The sequence below is a fragment of the Podarcis erhardii genome (genome assembly GCF_964252035.2).
Source record: "Podarcis erhardii genome assembly, chromosome: 2".
In the NCBI taxonomy this organism is placed as follows: domain Eukaryota; kingdom Metazoa; phylum Chordata; class Lepidosauria; order Squamata; family Lacertidae; genus Podarcis; species Podarcis erhardii.
The window spans coordinates 15,424,443-15,449,825 of record NC_138498.1 but is presented as its reverse complement, the minus strand read 5'-3'; the positions used below and the strand labels follow the sequence as shown (position 1 = coordinate 15,449,825).

The following is a 25,383-nucleotide window of genomic DNA, read 5'->3' as shown; positions in this document are numbered from 1 at the left end:
TTGCAGACATTGTCTTCCTAGCTTTCTTTTGTGTCTCCACAGCAATGAGGGATAAATCTTGTGCTTTATATATATATTTAAAGACTAGCTCAAGAGATTCAGGAGTAGAAATATGACTAGAATTCTATGTGGGTTGCACGCAAGCAATCTTTAAACAGATTGTGGTCAATCCTGGTGCATCATGAGTAGCTTCCAGTCAGCATTGGCCAAGTTACACATGTGCGTTCACACAAACGTACACACACTCAGCATGCATACACATTCAGACCTACTCCTCACCCCAACACACATTCAGGCAAACAGATAGATAAACAGACAGGTCCTCTGAGTGGCAGTACGGCTGCGGGGGGTGGCAGGGAGAGGAAAATGCTCTCTCTACTTACCTTTCAAAGACATGGGTTATGGCTAGGAGGAAAACGGGAAGGAGCACTGCTGCTTTCCTGAACACAGACCTCCCATCTATAGCGGTGTGCCTGAGAGAGAGAAGTGACTTTCAGGGGTGAGAAATGATTTGGTGATTCTTGTCAACTGTATCTGTACAGTTGACAAAACTCTAAAGAGAACATGTTGGTTTATGTCTTATCTTGGATCTTACGTAGACTGATAGCAGAGCAGGTAGTAATGAGAGATTTTGTGGTTATGGATGCTCATTCAGGGTTGCAGTCATTAATAACAGGCATTTTTAGAGAAGGATATGAAACTTTAACAATTGAGATAGAGACACACTCCCCTTTTGTGTATCTTAGGAACATCATCCTAAGTCTACATCTTTTGGAGAAGTGGTACCTTATGTAAAGTAGTCTTATCCCACCAGTGCCCTTCAGATGTTGTTTGACAATAGCTCCTCTAATTCCTGATCATCCATCATGGATGGAGTTTTGCTCCCAAAATTTAGAGGGCGCCAACTTTGGGAAGCCTGCTATAAAACATAAGGATACTATTAGGTCTAGTCTCACAATTTTTTTAAAATTCCCTCATTCTCCGTTTGTATTTGCAGAGGTACTCAGTGATGAAGATAAGCTGAAGATGAGCAAGATCAAAAAGAAAATGAGGCAAAAGGTACATAGAACAGGACAGTGTATTCTTGGTGGGAAGGGTCATAGTATTCTCGCCCTATGCAAGAGGGGGATGCTTTTGGGATGAAAGGAGCATTTCCCAAGCTGAAGGGGTGAGGTGGTGGTGGTGGGGTGGGGGTGATGAGAACTTCCTTCTTCAGTTGCCAGTAAGGATGTGTGTGTACCCCAAGACAAACATTCCAAATTGTGCACCCAAGTCTGGAATATGTCCAAGTCAGTTGGCATAACACTGCTTTCACATTTTTAAAAGGATGGATTTATTTATTTTTGGCAAAGAATTTGAATGGCATAGTGGAATGTAGAAAAAAATTTACACGGGTTTGTATTTTAGGGACAGGAAAGCAAGGAATAAGTTTCCCAGTGCTTGTGCGCTAATTCGGTGTGATTCTAGGCATTTCTCTACAGCCATGAGGGATAGAAGCATTTACTCACAGCTGAGATGCTCAGAATGCCAAATCCCACCATTGATTGTGTGGTGAATCTAAGCAGTATGTGAATGTATGCTACCCTAGTTAGCTGTGGAACGGGGCATTAAGGGTCTGTCCCTTGGGCTTGGCTGGAAGCTCCAGCTGATGCAAAATGTTGTGACTGAACTCTTGGTGGGGACACACTACCAGTTCGTAATTGCAGTCCTTAAAAGTTTGCACTGACTGCTTGTATATTTCTGGGCAAGTTTAAGGTTCTTTTATTAATTTCCAAGGCCCTTAACAACTTGAGTGCAGGATACTTGAAGGACAGCCTGATTCCTTATATCCCTGCCTGATCACAAGATAAGCAGGGGAGTCTCTGTTATTGATCCCTCCTGGCTCAGCTTGTATGCACAAGGAGCCATGTTTATTGTGGGCCCAATTCTGTGGAGTCCCCTCCTATCTGAGATCAGACAAACCCCCTCTCTGTTGAACTTACAGGTTCTTGACAAAGAGCTTTCTATTCAATTAGATATTTTAAGTTGTGTGAGACTTCTTTTAGGTTTTTACCTGTGGATTTTACTGTTTAAAACACCTGTTTTATTATTTGACTGATGTGTTGTCAGTGCAGTGATTCATTTCTTTACTGCTTTGTAAAGCACTTGGAAACCACATTTATAGTGAAAAGCAGTCTATACATATTGAAAATAAATTAATGAAAGATAGGAAAAGAATCTCCTAGTTAAGCCGAAAAGCAGTCAAACTTTAATTGATAAATGTTCCTAGTAAATGTTTTGGGAGCTACTACTGTAAAGACAGAGCAATGGCTTTCCTCTTCCCCTTAGGTTTCTTCTTTTTGAGTGGATTCTCTCCTTGACAGAATTCCTCATGCTTATTTTTTTCCATAGGTGCAAAATAAGCAGAAGCAAGAGGCCAAGGCACTCAAGCCCAAAGAGGTCAAGGCCAAGGAAGTAAAAAAGAAGCCGAAGGTGGGTCAGGAATGGCCCTTTGAAAAGTTGGAAGGTTGGCAGGTCCTGAATAATTGCATGTAAACCTTGCCATGTCTCTCCTCCTCTCCAGGTAAAGAAGGAAAAGAACAAGCCAGAAAAGAATAAGCCAGAGAAGCTGAAGGAGAAGGCAAAGCTGAAAGAAAAAGTGAAGCCCAAGGAAAAAAAGCTGCCAGTACCAGCCAAGTTCCCCGAAAGGTGGATAAGAATCTTCTAGCTCGGCGTCAGGAAGAACGACAGCGGCAGCAAATGATTCTGGAGGAAATGAAGAAGCCCACTGAAGATATGTGTCTAGGGGACCACCAGGTGCATAGAATTGCTTGGCTATTTAGAGGTTGGGAGACAGCCCCCTATTCCATTCATTTGTTTGTTTATTTATTTAAATCAGTTTTTATTTTTTAAAAAATTGTATTGTAAAACAAATAAGCATGGAAAAGAACATATAGCGTCTCCGCTTTCAATTCACAGTGTCTTTTTCACAGTTTGTTTATTTTTGGTATGAGATACTATTGTCATAGGCATTGGGGGAAAAGAGGGGAGAGAGGTGGGGACATAATGATCTGATTGAATAATGATCTTACTGGGTAATGAGCTATTGCATAATGCTTGTGCAGGGATTTTTGTGTCAGCCTCAGGTGGGGTAGGTCCTTTATAAAATTATTTATTTTTGTTGGCATTGCAAGAGATTGGGGGGTCCGGAGTTTGGTTGGTTGCAGTATGGTTTGGAAAGATGGGATGGATTGGCATTAAGGGTAGAGATGGGGAAGAAGAGTCATGGGCAAAAGTGGTAGAGAAAGCTGTGTAGGTAGTTGAAGCCCTGCCAGCTGATGAAGGAAGCCCTAGGCATCTCCTTATCTTCTAAACGTCTGCCAGACTATTAACTATCCTGTACAGCTTTGGCTAGAATTACATGATATGTAAAAGCAGAGCCACTATTAAAAATAGCAGTTGAACATTTAATTCCTACCTTCACCTCTTAATATCAAGAGGAGCTTGCCAGTGTTATGAAGTCACAGTATGGTATGTTTCTGTGCTGCATGCTAACAGTAGCAAATAATGCAGCATAGAACAGTGCACCATGCCTATACCATGCTGTTCCAAATATTATGAAGGGGAAATTTTCAACCTGTAGCAGCTGTGTGTTTATTGTAACATGAAAGTCCTCATCCCTTACCAAGACACTCCCGCCCAAGCAACACTATTTTGTTGTGTAGCATCAGCTTAGGGGGTCTTCTGGGTTTACCACAAAATGATATCTGGCACTGAAACTGTGGCGGCGACTCTGGCTCAGATGTTTACATTTCAGGATTCCAGTTTTCTGCACCAGATTCCTTAATTGTACCAATACTAAACAAACAATGCATTTTTGTCTAAATATGTGAGCCTTTCAGTACTTGCCTATATTTGCTCAGTTGAGACACTTGATTGTCTCACAACATTGTTCTGTCACCTATGGCCAATTATAAGACTTTAGCGTCTGATATAGTGTTTTGTCATATATTTACTGGGTTGATCATTTAGTTCTTCCACCAAAAGGCTAAGACTGTCTGAGCTATTCAGTTCTATCTCACTGAGACACTAAAGTATTTTTCTGTGGCATTTGAGTTCTTCTCTGTATCTACAGTGGTGCCTCGCAAGACGAAATTAATTCGTTCCGTGAGTCTCTTCGTCTTGCGGTTTTTTCGTTTTGCGAAGCACGCCTCTTAGCGGATTAGCGCTATTAGCGGCTAAGAAAAAGGGGGGGAAAAGGGAAAAGACTCACAAGACGTTTTTGTCTTGCGAAGCAAGCCCATAGGGAAATTTGTCTTGCGAAGCACCTCAAAAGACGGAAAACTATTTCGTCTAGCGAGTTTTTTGTCTTGCAAGGCATTCGTCTTGCGGGGCACCACTGTATTCATGTTGCTGAATGGACTTGATCTGGTGGAATTTAATATAGTTTGAGACAGGGAAATCTGGGCACCTGGCTTTGGAGGGCTGGCAGGCTTTCAACACTGGGAAAATGTTCTCTGATTTTCTACCTTGTTAGACATTGTATATTATCAGCCTTTCGTGTGGCTGAGTTGCAGTATGAGCAGGGCTAGCTATTCTGCTAGATCACAAGTCTGTACTGATGCTCTCTGTACTGATATTTTGTCTTTCCCAGCCTCTTCCAGAATTTTCTCGCATCCCTGGATTGGTTTTGCCCAGCCATGCTTTCTCAGACTGCTTAGCCATTGTGGAATTCCTACACAACTATGGCAAGGTGCTGGGCTTTGATGTAGCCAGGGAGGTCCCCAGTCTGAGTACGCTGCAGGAGGGCCTCTTCAATGTAGGCGATAGTTTGGGTGAAGTGTTAGACCTCCTGGTGAAGCTGGTGAAGGCTGCACTGTATGATCCTGGCCTCCCTCCCTTCTGCCAGGTAGGCCCATGTATGTATGTTCTGGGTCACTTCAATCTGCATGTTTGAATATAAGAAATCATATGGACTGAAGGACTGGTGTGAAAACGGAATGGGTTTGTAGTCTGGTGCATGCCAAATATTCTAATGGTATAATCAGAGCTCTTTGTGTGTGTGTGTGTGTGTGTGTGTGAGAAGAGAGAGAGAGAGAGAGAGAGAGATAGTTTAGACAACCCCCCAATTTTGCACCAAGGAAAATTGAATACATTTGCACAATTTCTCTTATTTTTGCATATTCTGAGTTCACTATGAGGAAGGGCAGCAAACTGTGCAAAGCACTGAAACTCTGCCCCAAACACCAAGAATCTGTTTCAACAAGCCCTCTTTCTTCTGAGATGTTAGTAGGCATTGCCTACACACTTTTATGCAAAGGAAAAGCTCAGAAAGCTAGAAAAACATTGTATATTTTTAATTGAAATGAAAGCTGAGAGTCTCAGGAAGCTGCACCCAATACCACATTATGCATGTTTCCTGTTCTCCCGTGGAATTGTGGTATACATGCAGGCCTGACTACTGTGGTTTTTTCCTGTATCTACTTTGTGAGTAGGGTGTAGACTAGATTGCTGTCTATGGAGGATAGGAAGAAGCATCATTGTCAGGGATGCTGGCTTGCTATAGCTGCAAGCCTGCTGCTAGTGGCAGACTATGGCTTGCAGTGCAGGTTCCTGAGAATAGAATTTTTCATTTTATTTTATTTTTAAAAAAGAATGCTTCTAGCATTCAAGGTTTCAGGGAGAACTTAAAAGTTGCATGGAATTATCTGCTAAGTATTTTTATGAGAGGGAGCTTGGAGGGAGGCTTCATTGACCATGGTGTGAGATCTTCATGGCTCTTTTCCTCCCCAGTGATCTATTTGCATCTGTTCTACTTATTGCCATCAATTCTATCTAGCCCTATGTAAACTTGTACTTTAAAGGGTCGAGGGAGGCAGCTTAATCAAAATTCTGCGCCAAGAAAAGAGAAATTGTGTGAAAACTGAAACCTGCAAATTGGACGTATTAGCACATTTGCCTCTTTCGCTCAGAACCGTTGTTCTAACCATGGGGCAGTCTCAATACATTATGGACCCAACACATATTGCCAGCCATACTCTTGTTCTATTATTTTTTTTAAAAAAAACAACAGTTTAGAGTTGACATTAAGGTGGTGGAGGTGGCTAATTATTACCCAGTTGTCATGAACAGATCACTCCCTAGTGAGGTTTGGCTTGGCGGTAGTAGTTTTCTCCTACAGGTGGTGGTAGTTTTCTGAAAGAGTCTTGAATGCTGTGCAGGATGTTCCTGTTGGCATGGCAGACACATCTTGATTATTGTCCTCTCCTTTCTTCTGCCAGTCGCTGAAGATCCTCGGCGAGAAACTCTCTGAGATAAGCCTGAAACGTGACACTGTGTCTGAGATCCTTCGCTGCTTCCTCATAGCCTATGGGGCAGATGAGAACCTATGTGACTGCTTGCGCACTAAACCCTTCCAGGCACTAGCCCCTGACAAAAAGGCTGCTGTGCTGGCCTTCCTCGTCAATGAACTTAACAGCAGTGCCCTTATCATCAAGTAAGTGGTGATAGCTCAGGCAAGTTGCTGAGTTGTGTCTCTCATGGCCATATGTATGTGACAATCTGAGCTCATAATACGTAGATATGGATGTGGAGGCATCCTCCCCCATGATACTATCTTACTCTCTTGAGCTGAGAGAGGAAAGCAAGCAGAGGAGCTAGATGGTTCAGCATATCTTAGATGCTTAGTGACCACAGTAAGGTTGCACGGCTGTAGGCAGGGACTATCTTGTTCATTGTTGATTTTATGCAAGCTGCACTGGGAGCATTTTTTGACTGAACATTGGGGTAAAAATGCTGTTAAATAAATAGATAAATGGTTTTGTGCACTTTAGCATGTGGCCACCCAGATTGCACCCGAGCTTTGTGTAGAAAGCGTGCTGAACAGAGAATAAGTTGTTTTCTGGGAAGATACCACTGGGAACAGATTAGAATAGTATTGGATGTCCAAATGTCCCTACATAAGCTTTGCATGTCTGCCTTAAAGAAATGAGTGGCTACCTTACTCTTCCGCTGACAGATTCTCTTGTAGACTGGACTGTGTATGTGTAGTGGCGTGCGTAATGGATCTTGAATGAGCATTGTGCATATATTGATAAAAAGGGAATATTTCCCAATTCTCTGCAGTTGAACCCCACCCCACTTCTCTTTCTAATTTTTTGTTTAACTCTTGCAGTGAAATTGACAAGACCCTAGAGAACATGTCTAACCACAGGAGAAATAAATGGATCATTGAAGGAAAGCTGCGCAGGTACATATCCATGGATTTAGTTTTGACCCAGTGTAACCAGAAAGCTCAGTGGGTGTGGGAGGGGCACTTAGATGAAGAGGGCTGAGATCATTTCACTCTTATATTTATTTAAATCAAGTAATCTCTGGTGGTGTGGAATCTTACTGTGACTATAGGAGCCAAAGTGATTATTGATTGCTTTATTTTCCACCTTCTTGGATTTACCAGAGGATTTCCCCTCTGGTTCTCCTCCCTTTGGTATGTGGGTCACCTAAGGAAATAATTCCAGATGGCTAGTAGTTGTGCATCAGCTCATGCAGGTGCAGTAGCTGGATAACACTTGCCCTGAGTCTCAATCCCAGAGTCCCTCGCTGTAATGTATTGTGTCCCTTTTCTCTCCATTACTGGTGCCTTGTTGTTGCACTGTAGGTTAAAGATTGCTCTAGCCAAGAAGACAGGACGCCCCGAGTCAGAAATCACAGGCTTGGAGGAAGGGCGGTGGCGACGGAGCTCACGCATCAATGAAGAGAATGAGGACATGGAAATGGAGGAGGAGAGAAGCAGAGCATGCAGGACACGGAAAGACAATGAGGTAGGTGAAGGTGTGAGCGAGTAAACTGAGAAGGGCGTAAGCAGTGTCCCTGAATATCTGTTCTAATAGCAAAGTGCAGGTTTGAAGGGAGCAGTGTTGGTCATACGGCATGAGATGCAGGACAGTTTCAGCAATAACCTTTATTGGACCAACTAATTTTATTTTATTTCATAAAATTTATACACCGCTTGATTGCAAAAAAACCTCAAAGCGGTTCGCAAAAAGATAAAACAATAAAATCAAGAGAAATTCACAACCATCCTTGAAAACATATAAAAGTTAATGTTTTAGAACAGATTTAAATTGCCTCTGCTTTCTAATAATTTCATAGTAGTGTGACCCTTGGTAAAAATCATGTTTGGCCATGGACGTTGAGGCAGATCTAAGCTTGTCAAAACGACCATTTCTTTTAGCAAGATGCAAGAGTCTTAAGAAGTGAGTCTATATTCTCTGTGTTGCCTTTTGTAGAATAAGAGGGCTCCCCCCGTCTCTTAGTGGATTTTGCAGCTTCATAAGTTGCAGCAGCTGGATCCTCCCTTCCGCTCATCACTTCCCACTTTCTTCTTTCTAGCATCTTTTTTAATGTATCCAAAGCAATTCAGCCTAGATTTTCTGGGAAACACGAGGGTTTGGCTCTAAGTTATCTTCTTTTTTTCCCAGCATGACACTCCGGTTTCCAGTGTGCCTGAGCTGGAGAGACAAATTGAAAAGCTTTCCAAGGTAAATGCTTGTATTTGAAAAGATAAGTACAGAATGGAAGGAGCTGTAGTAGCAGCTAGACTTTAAAGTGTATATTGGGGATTGTCAGTAGAATAATCAGGGAGGTGTGTTGCTCTTTGCTGTGGTAACCAGAGCTTTGCACAGGCACTTTATAACACATGGTGCTCTTACTGGTCTCCTTGCTGCAGCGCCAGATGTTCTTCCGCAAGAAGTTGCTCCATGCTTCACAGCTGCTACGGGCTTCATCCCTGGGGCAGGATCGATATCGACGTCGGTATTGGGTGCTGCCTCACCTAGGTGGGGTCTTCGTAGAAGGTTGTGAGGTTTCAGCAGGTATGTAGCGCCTAAGATGTACAAAGGCTAAACTACTTGGGGCCATGATAGTTGAGGAACTCCTGTTCCTATATCGTCCTGACTGAACATTTAAGTTCTCCTGCGGGGAGGGGCTCCTTGGGAGCTATACATTATGTGAGGATGTTGGAGAGAGCCTTGGAATTCTCTCCCTTCGCCCAGAGGCCCAGGAGGCACCAATGGCGGCTTCTTTTCAGCGCTCAATAACAACCTGACTCTTCATGCAGGCATTTGGCATGTACTGGTGGCATTACTGAGTTTGGGGTCTGCCTATTAGTTTATTTTACAGTTTATTGATTTGCGATTTTATAGTTCCTGTTTTATCGTACAAATTGTGGTTTTTGTTAATATGTGCCTTGCCCTAATAGTTATTTTATATTATTTTTATTTATCGGTTTGCTTTTTTATTATAAAGCAAGAGATGGCACTCTAGATCCCGGTCTGACGAGGAAGAACCCATGTTTCTTGTGGTGTTCCGTGTTTTTTTGTGGGGTGGCTCCCTCCTCAGAACTTGGGGCCACGAGGATTGTTGCAGCTGGCAAAATAGATCAGAATTAATGGGCTAATTAGAAAGAGCCATGGGACAGCTCAGAATTTGGGGCAAGAAGACCAGAGTAGAAGTGGGAAGTGGAGCCAGGAGGGTTGTATGTCTGTTTTTAAATCTGTGGGCCACATATCACTTTTTAAATTGAAATGCCAATTTGACTGAAGTTTGCTGAGGGTGCAGAGGCAGCATGGGATATATTTGGATGGGTGGAGTAATTTAATAGGGCATTATATCTGCGAACTAAATCGCACTTTAGACTTCAGCTGTATATAACATTTGGCCAATGACTCCCTTGTTGAAAAGCTGATGCTTGATCTTTCGGGCACTAGCTGCGTTTTCTCTCATTGTTCTACCCGCTCAAAAAAGCTGCACCCACATCCACAAATGATTTGAATCAGTGTTTATCTTGCAGTCAGGGGGTGGAGGCAGGGAAGGTAATTTCCAAAAGAAAAAAGATCTTCTGTACCTCTGCTTGCCTCCATACAGAGATGAGGAAGCAGTGGCCCTTTAGGTGACATTGGACCCTCCCAACTCCCATCATCTCCAACCATCAGCCATGCTGCTTGGAGCTGATGGAAAAGCATCTGGAGGGCCACAGGTTCTCCCCGCACCTACCCCTGACATTGTATTTTTGAGATAAGTTTTTAGCACCATCTTGTGGCGAAACCTAGGGAGATATCATTTTTGTTGCCTCCCAAGCAGCTTCCCCTGAGACACCCAAGAACGTGCCAGAGAAGGAAGAGGCCCTGAAGGAGGAAGAACCTGAGGCATTGCCCATCAAAGAAGAGTCCACTGAGACTCCACCGGTTACTGATTACGTAAATGGCACAACTTCTTGGTCATGGAGCCGGCCGTGGAGGGACAATATGCTGCTGCCTGAGTCGTCAGAGCCCAAGTTGCCAGAGCCCGCCCCCATGTCTGTCAATGGATTTTTGGAGGATTGTGTGCCCATGGGCCAATCCCAGCATGACCTCAGCCAGTCGGCCTTCCTGTCCTGGCTCAGCCAGACACAGCAGGCATCCTCTCTGCTCAACAGTTCTGTGCTTACCCCAGACAGCAGCCCTGGCAAAGGGGACCCGTTACCCCCAGATGAGCTGCCAGACTCTGCCGCAGAGGATGAAAGTGCCACAGAAACACAGGTTGCCTGGTTCAATCTGCTGCCCCGGGCACCCTGTAATGACTCTCCAATTACTACCTCCGTTGAACAACCCTCTATAAAAGCTGCCCCCCATACCTGCAAGCCCCCGACCAGGGACCAGTCAAAGGCCTCGACCCGGCAGGTGAGTGTCATCTAGAGACCTTTCATTACCAGGAAATGCAAGCTCCAATTCTGATCTTGCCTGGGTCAGTGGAGGAGCAAAGGACATGGTGCCTGCATTAATACAAGGAATTGAATGCAGGGCCTTTACCTGAATCCTGGGGACAGTTCCCTGTGAGTGGTCTGTTTCCATGTAACAACTAGAGCATGGGGTTGGTGGTGGTAATGCTATTTCTGAATTGCTTTGCATTTCTTATCTGTTCAAGGTAGGAACTATCAGACAGGAAGCTGTAATGTCAGGAAACTACTGTTCATAGAGAATCGGACAAAAAGTAATAGATTAAAATTCAAGAGGTAGATTTAGAGTTGTCATCAGGAAGGATTTCCTAACCGTGAAATGTCATTTAGAATGAGCTTTCTCGTTGAGTGGGTAGATCTCTTCCTGCGAAGCTTTCAAGGCAAAAGTGGAAGTGGCATCTCTCAGAGATGCTTTAGGTTATAAGATTGTCCTGCCTCAGGACACAACTTGGTATAGATAAACTATAACATCCTTTGTTGATCTCATTGTCCTCTATCTAGTTATCCTCTTACCCTGCTAATATACACCATTCCCTGGTGCCTTCCACTTGTATATAATAGCTAGCAATAAGACAACAAATGACTTCAGATAAGGTAGTAGCTGAGTTTTTTCAAGCCCACATAATAACCTATAAGTGTTGGCATGATTGAAAAAACAGCCAGGCAGCTCCTTGAGCAGATGGCAACTCCACTAGAAGATTGACTTTAAAGCCCTGTTAGAGCTCATGCCTTGTCTGATGCATCCTGATCTTTCCCTCTTCACAGCTGAATGGCCTTTCCACCGCCAGCCCAGCATTGCCACAACTGGCCTCCACCCCTCTCCATTCCAGCTCCAGGATTCACAGTACTTGCTCCTCAAGAGCCAAGGACGTCCCCGTTAAAGGCCAGGAACCTCTAGGGCAGCCGAGACGGCGGGGGCGCCCCCCTACAAAACTCTTCAAGCAAATTGAGCAGAAATATTTGACACAGTTGACAGCACAGCCTATACCTCCAGGTGAGGGAAACCTGCATCTCCTTTTCTTCTGTATAATTTGTACTATGTGCGTACTCTGAAGTTATTGATACTATGGTTTGGAAAAGGATTGTGAGGGAAGATGAAATGGTTTACCATTTGTAAGAAGACGTGACTGAGAATCCGCCATGAGTGACCATAGGTATCTCCTAACCCCTGGAAGCGTCACCCCACAGTGTCTCCAGTTTGTAGGACCTTGTAGAAACTGCCAATGCAGTTTCACGTTTTCCCCATGAGGACTAAAAAATCTGTTCTTAAGGACAACCCCCTCAAGTACTGCACTAGATATGGTTGTCTTCCACATTACTTAAAGGCTTCCTGAACCGTGAAAGCGGCTGATGTTTAGTTCCTTGCGTGCATGCTGACCTGACACAAGACCCAGAGTGCAGCATTTGGGAGCTAACAGGCATGCTGTGCGGAAACGGTGGCTTATTCAGTGGCCCCAGACTCTGAGCTGGTTCACCTCCCCTCCCCATTCTTCTCTTCCTTGCAGAGATGCAGAGTGGCTGGTGGTGGCTGCAGGATCCAGAAGAGCTGGAAGCCGTGGTGCAGGTACTGCACCCACGAGGGATCCGCGAGAAAGCCCTGCACAAGCACCTTATCAAGCACAAGGAGTACCTACGGGAGGTGTGTGCCCGAGCTGCCAATGGTAAGAACTTCTCATTGTATGGCTGGAGTGAGGCAGGGAGCCACGTTACCACATCCCTAACTTCTCTAATGGACTCTTCTGGTCTTCCCACCTAGATCCCATCTTCCAGACCCATCCTGAGGATTCCGCCCACCCTGTCTCTCAGGAAACCTTGGCCCAGTGGTCGATGGCTGAGCGGGCCTTTGAGGCAGACCTGTCTGTTCTGCAGTGGGTGGAGGAGCTGGAGCAGCGGGTACTCATGGCTGATCTACAGATCCGAGTAGGTACCATGATCCAGGGTAGGCTGAGTCCCTCCTGATAACTCTTCTTATTATTGTGGGTGGGGTGGGGGATGACCTCACGTTGTACAGATCACCCTGGGGGTGCCTGCTAATCTCTAGATCTGCCGTAACAATTTAAAACATACATTCAGATCTTTCCTTGTTTCTGGAGTTGGAAAACTGAGGGGAGAAATGACCCAGGTCAACTTAAAATCCTACCTTGGCATTTCCATTCTTGCATGTGGGCATTACTCCCCAGCTGGCACCTTTGCAGCTACACTGCCCTGCAGAAAGCTAATCAATTTGAGAGCAAAGACTTCCCTTTTTTTGTTGTGGCACCTTTAGAGGTCCATGTACATTGGCAGCACCATATGATGATTCAAGCTTCTTCATTTTGATGGGCTATCTTAAGACTGTGAGTGTTCCGGTACATGGGGGCTCCTTTGCACATCTGTGCCAGAGGCACCATCATTATTTGGTGCAAATATTTTTCATTGGCAACAGGAGTAGCACAACCTTGAAAAGTGTGTACCTGCAGGAACTGGTTTCGGTTGGTACATGGTACATGGAAATGCATCTGGGGTTCCCAGAGTGTGTCACAACCCCCTCTTCTTCCTGCCATGCCCTGATCTCACGTTTTTGCTTTCCACCTCCCCCCAGGGCTGGACAAGTCCAGAACCTGATTCTGTTCGGAACGACTTGCAGTACTGTGAGCATCAGCTGGAGCTTCTGGAAGACATCACCATAAAAAACCGGCGTGAAGGACCAGCTATGAAGCGTGAAACCACCAACCCTTTAGACCTAGCTGTGCTTCGCCTGACAGAGCTAGAGCAAAATTTGGAGCGGAGATACCTCAGAGAACCCCTCTGGCCTCCTCACGAGGTGGTGGTAGAAAAAGCTTTGCTGAGTAACCCCAGTAACCTTGAGCTGGGTACCACAGAAATGTAGGTGTATTCTTTTACTGTTGACTGAATTGCCAGGGCCTTACTTCTAATGAGAATCAGGGTCATCTCACTATTTATAAAAAGCTTTTTTTATACCTTTCCTTTTAACCCAGGGACTCCTAAATTAGTTTACATTAAAGTAAAATAGTAAAAACCCACAGGAACTAACATTTAAAAAACCTCTTGTGGAAATGGGAGAATATGGACTTTGTTGGGGCAGGAGTCTTGATAAATTCCAGGTCTGATTGCATTGAGAAGATACTAAGATGAAAGGAAAAACGCTGCTGTTGTTGGTTGTTTTGACATGAGGCTTTTTAGGCAATAGAAAGTGGTAAATGTGTGCATTGCAGCAAAAGTGAGAAATCTGGTGAATGTTGACATTTACCAGTAAGTCTTACGGTTTTACAAGGCCCAGCAGGAAATGTCAGAAATCTTATTGGCAAGAATCTGTTTCTCTCAGGCCTGAGGTATGATAAATATCCTTTTTGCTGCATATGATGGAAATGAGAATGATTTGAACTTAAGGCTACTGTTAGATTTCCTTTTGGGCCTACTTAAGTCTTTGAGGCTTAACAATAAATGTCAAAGTTCACTAGATTTCTAATGTTTACCTAGCATGCTTATGAGCTAGGCGACGATGGACGTTAATGAGAACGAAATATAACAGGGATGTAGGTGGTTTAGAGCAGTAAGACTCTGAGCCAGAAGCTATAGATTCCCCTGACAATTCCATCCTGGAGTTTCAGATGATGCGCCAAAGGCCTGCCATCTCTCACAGTATGTTTCCATTTGGAATGGCCCCAAAAGACTCCAAGTGAAGAATTTCCTTTGCTGGGCAGGGTTGACTTCGCCCCATCGTAATGGATTGCTATTTTTTTCTTTTGCAGTTCATACGAGATCACACCGCGGATGCGAACGTGGCGCCAGACCTTGGAGAGATGCCATAGTGCAGCCCAAGTTTCTCTGTGCATCTACCAGCTAGAGCGTTCTGTTGCCTGGGAGAAGTCCGTTGTCAGAGCGGTGAGGAAGGAGCACTGGGTTGGGGGTAGGAAATAGAAGGAAGCGTAAATGAAGAAACCGAAGTGAACATAGGTAACTGGTGAAATCCCTGGTGCAGAGAAAAGACTTGATCCTCCTTGTGTGGCCTTTAGAGGCACATGTGTGCTGAAGCCTGTACTAGGAGGAGATGAAGCAGCTGTGGGATCTGCAGAAAGATCTCTCTGTTCCAAAGGGGTTGGCTAGAGCAGAGCCGTGGCTTGGATGAATCTAGCTGGGAAGGAGCTCAATTTGGGGACAAGGGAAAAGGGAGAGCTCTCAGAGCTCAACTTTGGCCTTGGACCTCTGAATGTGGTGCTGGTCCTCACCCCTCCTTGTTCTCCCTGCCCTTCAGACTTGCCTAGTGTGCCGGAAAGGGGATGATGATGAGAACCTGCTGCTATGCGATAGCTGCGATCGTGGCTGCCACCTCTACTGCCACCGGCCCAAGATGACCGAGGTGCCGGCCGGTGACTGGTTCTGCTCCCTCTGCATCGCTCAGGTGCTGGCTCCATGTGGGCTAGAATCTGTCCCATCCCAAACTCTTTGATATTTCCTCCTTGATTGGCAGGGCTTCCTTTGCTCCACAATTTGTACTGAGATGCATTCCAAGGGAGGGAGTGTTGAATGTTGGAGCGTGTGGGGAGTGTGCAACAGTGTGGGACCGTGCCGTATCCCTAGCAGATAGCTCTAGGCTTTTTGTGCTGCCTTTGGGAAACCCTTCCCTGAAACGGGATTCCTAAATTCACCAGTTTATGGCTCTTTACTTCCCTCTCTGACACACACACATCCCTGTCGCCCCTCCAATTTCTCTTTGGTACAGATGCAAAGAGAATACCAGGATGACTATGGCTCTCCACGACGCGGCAAGAAAAGAAAAGGTGGAAGTTCTGGGGCTTTTTTTGGAAAGGAGGAGCTCCGGCCCCGATCTCGGTCAGCAGTAAACCAGCAGCGCAGTAACCTGGCCAACGTACCGCCCCGATACTCGGGTGAAGGCCTATCTCCTTCCAAGCGAAGAAGAGTGTCTACACGAGGCCAGAGTGCCGACCTCACCTTCTGCGAGTAGGTGTCACCTCGGAGTTGGTGTCCAGGGGAGATGGGTGTGGAGCAGAATATGCCATAGGGATAAGCTTTCAGTTAGGTTTGAATGGAGAGGAGAAAGGACTATTTGCTCTAAGACTTGCTGTGGCCCAGAGATTCAGAAGCAGAGTGGCACCTGGAGCATCTGAGGGCTGTGGAAGGCTTGCAAATCCCATTTGCTTTCCCTGGGCTTTTTGCATCTGCCGCCTAGAGAGACATCCACAGTGGACATTGGGTGAAGCAGCCACACTCTGTGAGGGACTTACATTGGGGTTCTGCAGCAGCTGTTTCCTCTCAGATGTGCTGTGGCCCAGAGATTCAGAAGCAGAGAGGCAGCTGACCGGAAAACTTGTGTATACCTTTGCCCACCAGAGCAACCCTTGCCTATTTAGTTGAATTAGTAAGAACCTCTTCGGTTAGTAGGTGGTACATGAATGATCCAAATAAATAATTTGGTTAGAGTGTCAGTAAATCCACTCTAGGGCTCCTCCTGCTCCTTGGAAGGCCTTCTCAGCTTGACCAATAAGCTCTCCAGTTTCTTTAGCCCTGACTCTATGTTGTCCCCTTTTTGTCAGGATCATCCTGATGGAGATGGAATCACATGAAGCTGCCTGGCCTTTCTTGGAACCAGTTAACCCCCGGCTAGTGCCTGGCTATCGGAAAATCATCAAAAACCCTATGGACTTTGCCACCATGAGGGCACGGCTGCTGCACGGCGGGTGAGTCCAGGGAGGGAGCTTGCTGGTGGCAGGGCCAGCTCAAGGCATTTGCAAATCCAAATGGCGCTCACACAACCCCTTTCTAATTGTGGGGGTTGGTCCTGGTTGGAGGGTTTTGTGTGCTACAAATGGGGTAGTTTTGTGCAGGTGGAGCTAGCATACGCCTCATGGTGGTCCCATGCAGTATACCTCAGCCCTTGGGCCTGGCTTCTTTTGCTGAGTTACTAAACTTGAGGTTTCCAGAGGGCTTACTGAGGGAAAGGTGATGCTGCGCAGGGAAAGGAGTGTGTGATGAGGCCTGCCTTGGGGAGGCCAAGCGTTGTGATGTAGGAATGGCAGAGGTAGTGATCACAAAGCTGGTGTCCTCTGCAGTCATGCAAAATTTGAGTTAAAACTTTTTAGAAAAAAGGCGCAGTGTTTTATCCACCACCTGGGCATGATATTGGAAGAGATTTTTTTAAAAAATAAAATCTTGAGGGGTGGTAGCTGTATTTGTCTGCTTCAGAAAAACCATCCAAGAGTGTTGTAGCATCTTGAAAACTTACCCCTTCATTAATGCATGAGATTTTGTGGACCAGAGTCCGGATGTATGGAGCATTGCCCAATGTTGGCAGGAATATATATGCAAGATCGGACTACATTTAAGTTTCATCAGAATTGTCACAGTCTGTACATTTAGAAATTTATTTCCCTGTGATGTTTTAGCTTTATTTCCCCCCCTTCCACACCCATGTGTATATACAGTACTTGCCAACTTGGAGAGCACTTCTTACATCTGATGAGCTGGACTCCTGCTCATGAAAACTTACACCACAAATAAATTTGTGTTAGTTCTTAAAATGCCACAAGATCTTTCCTTTCTATTTCTTACAGTGTAAATTAAGGTCTCAGACTTGAGAAACCTTCCTGTAAATTAGCCTGCCGCTAGCTGCTCAAGCTCAGCAGCCTCCTCCCTTTCCTAATGACACCTGCAAATGGTGGTAGCCTAAGCAAAGGAAAGACTGGTGGAATTGTGCCAAGTGTATACATGCCATACTCCCATCCTGTAGGGAGTCATTCCTACAGCTGACAGGTCCCAAATCCAAATTACGCCGTAGCTTACTGCTGTTGAAAAAGAAGCTGGTGCAATGTAGTGTTGGACTGGAGCCTGGGAGACCAGGTGTCAAATCATAGAATTGTACAGTTGGAAAGGGCCCTTGAGGATCATCTAGTCCAACCCCCTGCAATGCATGCAGGAATATGCAGCTGTCCCATACAAAGATTGAACCTGCAACCTTGGCGTTACCTATGCTCTAACCCAGTGTTCCCCAACCTTGGGCCTCCAGCTGTTTTTGGACTACAATTCCCATCATCCTTGACCACTGGTCTTGCTAGCGAGGGATGATGGGAGTTGTAGTCCAAAAACAGCTGGAGGCCCAAGGTTGGGGAACACTGCTCTAACCAACTGAACTATTGAGTGCTGATTCAAAAAGCACGATCCTCACTAAGTTATGAAGCTCACTAGGTGACTTAGGACTAGACCCTACCTCACAGGTTTGTTGTGGAGGTAGAACAGGGAAAAGGTGCACTACTTGGAGGAAAGGTGTGGTATAAATGTAATAACATGATAATAATCTGCCCCTGCATTCTAGCCATTGGGAAGAAATGAAGGAAGGGGAGGGGAGAGCTTGAGAGAAGGGTGATTCACAGTAACTCAGAGCTGGCTAAAGCAGTGTGCATTGAGACTGCCCTCACCACCAAGGGGTAGGATTGTGGTGTTGCAGGGCACCTGCAGTTTCTGTCTGAGTGCTGGACTTCTTAGCTGCTTCCAGGAAGCTGACTGCTGCTCTCTTTGTCCTCCGCAGGTACACAAGTTGTGAGGAGTTTGCTGCTGATGCTGCCCTGGTGTTCGACAACTGCCGGACCTTTAATGAGGATGAGTCCGAGGTGGGCAAGGCAGGGCTGACCATGCGCCAGTTTTTTGAGAGCCGGTGGGAGGAGTTTTATCAGGGAAAACAGGAGACAAACCCATGAAGCTGGCAGAATGGGGAGAGATGAGAGGAGCCAAAGGCGAAGCCCTCCCATTTCAAAACCCTGTGCTGCACACTGTCTCTTCTGGAGCTCCATCTTGCTACCTGCTGATTAATGTTTCCCCCTCTCACAATGATTGGACTTGGATTGGCATTTAACGATGGGGCGGCTTCACTCACCGCCTGGATCCTCAGAAGCCCCCCGCCCCCCTCACTTCTTCGCTCTAAACAACACAAACTCTCTGAACTGTGTAAGCCAAAAAAAAAAAAAAAAGTTTCCTTTTTTTCAAATGGAGAAACAACCACCCACAACCCCAGCTTAGCTGGGGCTATTTAATAATAGCAATAGTTCTTAGTGAATGTGTAAGAACACTTTTTTCTGTGCAGTGTCAGTACCATGCATTAATGGCCAGTAACGTGAACGTTAAGTTTTTCTCCTTTTTAGAGTCGCGTTGAAAATGTATAAAGCAGATCACTCCTGCCTCTGGGAATGACAACCTTGATGACACTGAAACATGCTGCTTCTACTCCCCACCCCACCCTTTTGCCCTTTCCAACTCTGTCTCAACCGGCCTCTTCTCCCCACCACTGCTGAACAACCACTGTAGCCGTGGACGGTTCCTTCCCCCAGTTTCCAATGATCTTTCTGAAACCAAGGGTATATGGCTTAGAGCTGGTGTTCATCTGGAGTAGTTGGGATGTCGAGGTACTTCTGCCCATGTGAATGCAAGATGTACTCCCTTCTCAAAGGTATCACCCCTGTGAGCCACATTCTCTTGGTTCAACTAATATGGGCTGCTTCCAGAGGGGTGGTCATAGCTTGAGCTCTTCGTATGAAATTGGGATCTTGCATTCCTATATTTGGTTAATCTACATCACACACACCCCTGCTCAATATTGGTTTATTCCAGATTTAGTTTCTAAGGGAGTTGAACAAAATGGGAATAATCCAGAACGAGTGTGTACCAAGAAGACAATATCAACCAGATAATCCCCCCTCATGCAAACCACAGTTTAGCTGGATGAACCTTCCTGCTAGCCTCTTGCCCACCCCTGATTCCACAGGGAACACTTCAGCAGGGACAGCTCATGAGTCCATTGGAGTGCCCAAGTCTCAGCTGCAAGAATACAGCTCTTTCCCTCCTCTTAGTTGTGGGTAACATTGCTGGATTGTATCACTAGGCTTCAAGGGACCAAAGTAAAGGAGCTTGCAGGAGTGGGGTTGATGTAACCTGCGTTTTGAGAGGAAGGATGTTCTGATGCCCCCTTCCAGCTCTTCAGAAGATCCTGTCATGGGATTCTGGCCTTATTGAGTGTTGTCCCCACCCTGTCCTCTGTCCCCCAACTCTGCCCCAGCGTTATTCCTCAGGGATGGCTACTGTCTACAAAGTTTGATCTGCAATCTATCTGTACGTTTGGTAGGATTGTTGTTTCCTGACTTGGAACACCATTCCCAATCTATCGTAGGTATTTCCTCCTTGAGACAAGATGTGGGATTAAGCCCATTAGAAGGGAGGGAAAACTGCCACCATTTCATCTTCCTCCATGTTAGGTTCCTGTCTCCTGACCATATTTTTAACCTGTGGGGTCTAAATCGTGCTGCCTCCTTTGGTTACCTTGACTGAGATTCAATCTAGAAGGGCAGCTTTGGACATTCCATGCAGGTGAAGAGAGTAATCACTTGTGTGTCTCCTCAAGGTGCATGCCTCTGTGGAGGGCACATGCAAGTGCTTGCTGGAAGCATGAAAGGACGAAGCTCATGCTTCCACCAACTATGGCCTTTGCAGAATGTCCACAGCTGCCCTCAGTCTAAAGATCTAGAATTCATAGGTATTTCCTTTCAGTTTTTGTCTACATTTTCTATATAGTATTTTACCTTAGATCGCCACTCATACATACCCCATGTGAACATTCTTAACATTTTAGCCTTTTCTCTAAACCCTTTTCCAACTGGATTCTGATGGTTTTCAGAGGAGAAATAATCACGGTTCCATTCATCGTTATTTTTGCCATGTGGGCAAGAGTAGCCTGTTTCAATGAACTATCATTAACTCCAGTGCCAGAACCACCAAAACCAGAATTTGTTTTGAAGCTGCCTGAGCAGGTATAGAGCGGTCTGTAGAGGGTCCCACCCCCAGGCCCTATTCCATTGAAGCAATGGATTGCTCCAGCTTTGGGGAACGATTTAACAACCCGCGCAGTCCACCGAGAACAGCTCTTGCACAAGCTTCCATGGAGATGAATGTGCAGGTGTTTGATTCTTTGGTATCCAACCTATGCAAGAGACATTCTGGTGGATTGTTGCCATATTAAAGCATGAGAAGGAGCCTGATGCGAATAAGCAGTTGTGATACTTTCTGTCTTTGGGTTTCTGATATTTGTGGCTGAAGCCAGGTGATCCTTCCCACTCGCACTTGGTGCAAGAGGGAATGCGGTTTTAACAAAGTCTTTAAAAATACATCTTTTAAGTCTCTAGCCTTTTAAAAAAGAAAAATACCCCAAACAGTCCACAAGGCAGTTGTTAACAAGCATAATTGGTCATCTCGTTTCTTGCAATTCAGCAACTCTCCATCAGTCATCCCCCTCATGGTGCACAGATGCCTACTAGCAATCTGTATTCGAAGTAATAACCTGGTTCCAAAGCACCAGCCTCACACTGTTGCTGAGCAATGGTTTCTAAGGAGACTGCTGTCTGGGAAACAGATTCACCCGACCCTTATTGTATTCAGGAGTCATAGGCTTACATCCTAGTCCACCCCAGCTGCCTCTGTCCTGGAACAGGAGCGTTGCTGCCGTTGGTTTTTCTCGTCTGTTTCAGGATGCTGGTCCAGTATTCTTGGCCGTGGTGCAGATGCATAGGAGGCATATAGGAGAGATAAAAGAGGAAACGACTTGTTTCTTTCACTTTTCTTCCACCACCCAGGTGGATCGGAGTGGTAGGAAGGTCATCTCGTGTAACCTTAACTCCCTAGCTGCTTTTCATACCCAGCCTAGCTCCTCAAACCATTGTAAATTACGGGTATCACTTAGGGGCAGATAAACGGCTGGCAGGGTCCCATCAGGAGATGGCTTTCCTCCCGCATTTCCACCTGTGCTACAATTGAATGAGGGGTGTGTGTGTGTTTGTGTTTTCCCCCTACCCGCGTCGACCAATCCAGTTGCAAGAGCACTGATGTAAGTAAAATGCAGCCACAGGTGATGTAGCCTGGAGACTGAAACCTCCCTTACTGTGCTTCCTCTACCCCAACCTCACTCCCCACCCCCAGTTGTTTTCAACAAAACGTAGCCTTTTTCTATCAAATAACCTCAAACTTTATTTTATTTTAAATTTTGGGATTTTTGTTTTGTTTTGTTTTTGCTTTTAAAATAAAGAGGTAGATTTGAAGTCTATTTGAAACTGACTTTATATTATGCATAAATATTTATATTTTATCTAAACTTGTGCTGTAACAGCTTCTTTTTGGTGGGTTTTTTTTTAAAGTAATGTTCTCCCCCCCCCCCCCGATCTGTTGGGATTTTTTTCTCAGCTATGAGAAAGCTCTAGAGAGTTTGGAAGTGTTAATTGTTGGGCTTTTGTTTTGTTTTGTTATGGAAATGTTAAAATTTTTAGATTCAAACCCTCACACCTTAAAAGAATGAATCCAGGTTTGTCCTAATCTTGATCTTCATTAGGGGAGTCAGTGTATAAAATACCTTGTTGTTTTTTGAAAGTTACATGCATTCCCCCCCCCCCAACTGGATTTTGAGAATTGCAACTAGAATAATTGGCCTTATCATCCAACTACTGGCTTTTTCTTCCCCCTTCATCTTGATTTGATATCAGAAAGGAACCAACCAACCCAACATCCTGTGAGATGCTCTGAACAGCAGGAAGAGGGGCATCACACTTTTTATATGAATAACCAAATGTGTTTGTTTTAGTGAATTTTTGATAATGTACAGTTTTTTGTGAATTTAAATTGATTTCTTTCTATATTTTTAGGACCAACCTCATTTTTAATAAGGTTTAAAAGGAAGGGAAAAAAAAATCTAGAATTCCTGTTTGTTTCCTTGTGATGTTTCCACAAGTACAGATGTTAGAGTGCTTGTCAAGTTTCAAAGAATAAACAAAAAAACAACCCACGTTTGATAGAGAAGAATGTGCTTGAGAATGTTGTCTTTTTCTCAGGGCGGGAGGGGAGGGGCATTGCTCTGCTACAAGCTGAACATTAACCACTCTAGACATGGACTTGTTCCCCCTCCTCCTCTTTGGCAACCTGCCTCAGTACCCTGTTAAGATGTGGACCTATGCAATGGGTGCCAGAAAGCTTGAAGATGCGTCATTTTTTAAAAACAACAACAACAACAACAACACACTCTTAAAGTTGAAGTAGAGACTGGGCTGGTGCGTCTGTAGTCGATGATTTCATTGTGATACAGCAGAATTTAGGCAGGATGGCGAGTGGCGGTTCCTGGTGGACCAGTTCCTTCCAAATTGCATGATCCGTACAGGTGAGGTCACTGAATGTTTCATGGCATTGGTATCCCTGGTCTAGAAGTCGGGTGTTGTTTATACAGGCCAGCTGTGTTTTGTGCGCCTGGGTAGCTCAGTTTGTTAGAGCATGATGCTGACAATGCCAAGGTTGCAGGTTTGATCCCCATATGGGACAGCTGCATATTCCTGCATGCATTGCAGGGGGTTGAACTAGATGAACTAGATCAGGGTCCCTTCCAACTCTAGAATTCTATGATCTGTGATCTCTAAAGAGGACGCCATCTCCACCTTGAGTGTAAAAGGTAAAGTGACCCTGTACGTATAGCTTAAATTAGAGCTGTGTAGATCCTACATGGAGGAAGGCCCAGTCTCTACAACTGGATTCCAGCCCAGCATTATCTACTTTTAATTTGTCATCTGAGGTGGAAAAACCCAAAAGACCAGCCAGGCTTCTCCAGCCGTGGTGGAGAGAAATGTTTCCATCATAGCGGGCAACATTTCATGGAGGCTTTTGAAATTTGGTGCTTTAGGGCAGTGGCATTTTGATGAAGCTTGGATGCAGTGAACTATTATCCCAGCAACATCTTGCAGAGATATTGTAGTTTTCAGAAATCTTAAATTCTGTGGGTTTGAATGGCACCCAAAGTCCCATAGCCTGAGCCTCTCTTTACCTCCATGGTAAGGCAGTTGCTACTCCCATTAGTGTGTATAGAAAATGGTAAAATGAACATACAGAAAAAGTTCAGTAACCACCACAGTATGGAAAGTCAATTGCAATTTTGTTTGTAGCTTGCAGAAAGATCGGTTATTCATTAGAGCTAAGTGGAAGTTGTGTAAGAGACCAACTGCAAGGGAGATTTTGCAAATGCAAGACCTGGTATGCACCTCCCACTTTAAAATAACACCTGAGTTCTCAAGTAGCTCCACCCCCCCCCTTTTCTTTGCAATCTTAAGAAGCTGAGATGAAGACCTTTAACAGTTGGCTGGGCTACAGAATATTGTGCTGGATGCAGACATCGGCTTCTAGGTAAACGAAAACTTCACACACAACCATTTCTTAGAATGTGGATTAGTCCTCAGTTCCAAGTTGGGGGGGGGGGCGTCAGCCTTTGCAGCAAGCGTACATTTCAAGGGGTGGGACAGCCTTTTTACTGTTCTTTACCATGAACCTCTTGTGCATAATAGATTGTGTTGAAACTCTTGACTTTCCAATGCTCCACCACTTCAGGGAATCTTGCTATCTACATTGCCAAGGTGTTCTAGAGCAGAAGTTCACAGGAGACCTGGCCTTCCAATATGCCCCACACATTTCAGAGTATATCTAGAATACATCAGATGATTGCAAATAGCCGCTCCCAGGGAAAAGACTGATTGAATTTATTGGGTACTCTTCATTGGTAGCAATCCCGCTACTAGTGAAAGGATCAGTAGAGCTGGTGAAGTTGTCTGCCAGCAACAATGGTCCATCATCCTTAACCTTGTCCCCAAGAAATTTCCACAGAACCTCAAGAGTTTCCTGGAGCATAGTTTGAAAATCATCATGACATATTTTGTCTTAAATCGCTTTAATAGGGAGAGAATGACCAGCATCTCCTTGAAACTGCTTAATAATGACGATGAGCTAAAAGTATTTCCAAGAAGCAGTCAAGCCACTTTTTTTTTCACCTTTTATTTAAAAACAAAAATTTGTTCAAAATGAGACCAGTCAGAGCTCCACAGAGGGAAAGGTGTACAGGGGTTGAGAGAGAGAAACAGGCCTGGCTGTAGCATGGAAGATACAAAACTATAGAAACTTCTCAATTAAAAAAAACTTGTACAAATAGTCCTAAGTATATAAATAAAACTAGCCGGTAAAATGAACTGAGACTGTGGTTGCGGGCGGGCCAAGAACTCTCGCTGTGTCTGTGGCAAATGGAAGCACAGAAGAGTTGCCTTTGGAGAGTTCCTGGGAGCTTTGAATGACTTGAGTCAGAAACAGGGCAGAGGCATTGCTCAGAGTGCCAAATGCATGTTTACAGGAGACTCATTTGCATCCATGGCAAGCATGTGGTGGTGGTGTTTTTAAAGCAACAATTTAGCTGTTATGTTCCAATGTTATGATGACGAACTCGGGTGTTAAAAAACACACTAGCCTGTAGCCTGCTGTAGACATGAACCAGCATGAGATGGGTATTTCTTTAGAGTGGGTCCTATTGCTATCTGCTTTAAAGGCCATTTGCTACAGGGCAAGGCATCAGTGCAACCATCTGAACCACCAAGGGTGTATTGCTCCAGAGGAAAGTGCCGACAAGCTATGAACTTTGTCCCAAGGTATGGGGTGGATTGGGCCTTGCGTTAGCTCAAAGCAGAGCTGGAATCCCCACCAGAGCTTCCTCCTAGAGACCGGAAGGCAAAGCTGAAGAACACCAAGTGCTCTGCAATCAAGAAAACCCTTTCTTTAAAAAACAA

The 25,383-nt window shown here is 45.0% G+C and overlaps 1 protein-coding gene across 1 annotated transcript in view; it reads left to right on the top strand.

Annotated features, from left to right (window-relative positions):
• BAZ2A (bromodomain adjacent to zinc finger domain 2A) overlaps nt 1-18,821 on the top strand; it is a 37,729-nt gene extending 18,908 nt beyond the window's left edge. The window contains 20 exon segments of the mRNA XM_081851993.1: nt 842-1,059; nt 2,392-2,472; nt 2,564-2,654; nt 2,657-2,796; nt 4,634-4,888; nt 6,261-6,475; nt 7,154-7,228; nt 7,637-7,799; nt 8,460-8,519; nt 8,708-8,852; nt 10,120-10,697; nt 11,519-11,747; nt 12,259-12,414; nt 12,510-12,673; nt 13,335-13,618; nt 14,506-14,638; nt 15,009-15,155; nt 15,477-15,715; nt 16,309-16,452; nt 18,297-18,821. Of these exon segments, the coding sequence (XP_081708119.1) occupies nt 842-1,059; nt 2,392-2,472; nt 2,564-2,654; nt 2,657-2,796; nt 4,634-4,888; nt 6,261-6,475; nt 7,154-7,228; nt 7,637-7,799; nt 8,460-8,519; nt 8,708-8,852; nt 10,120-10,697; nt 11,519-11,747; nt 12,259-12,414; nt 12,510-12,673; nt 13,335-13,618; nt 14,506-14,638; nt 15,009-15,155; nt 15,477-15,715; nt 16,309-16,452; nt 18,297-18,465 (3,686 nt within the window). The 3' untranslated portion in view covers nt 18,466-18,821.
• The last annotated feature ends 6,562 nt before the right edge of the window (nt 18,822-25,383 follow it).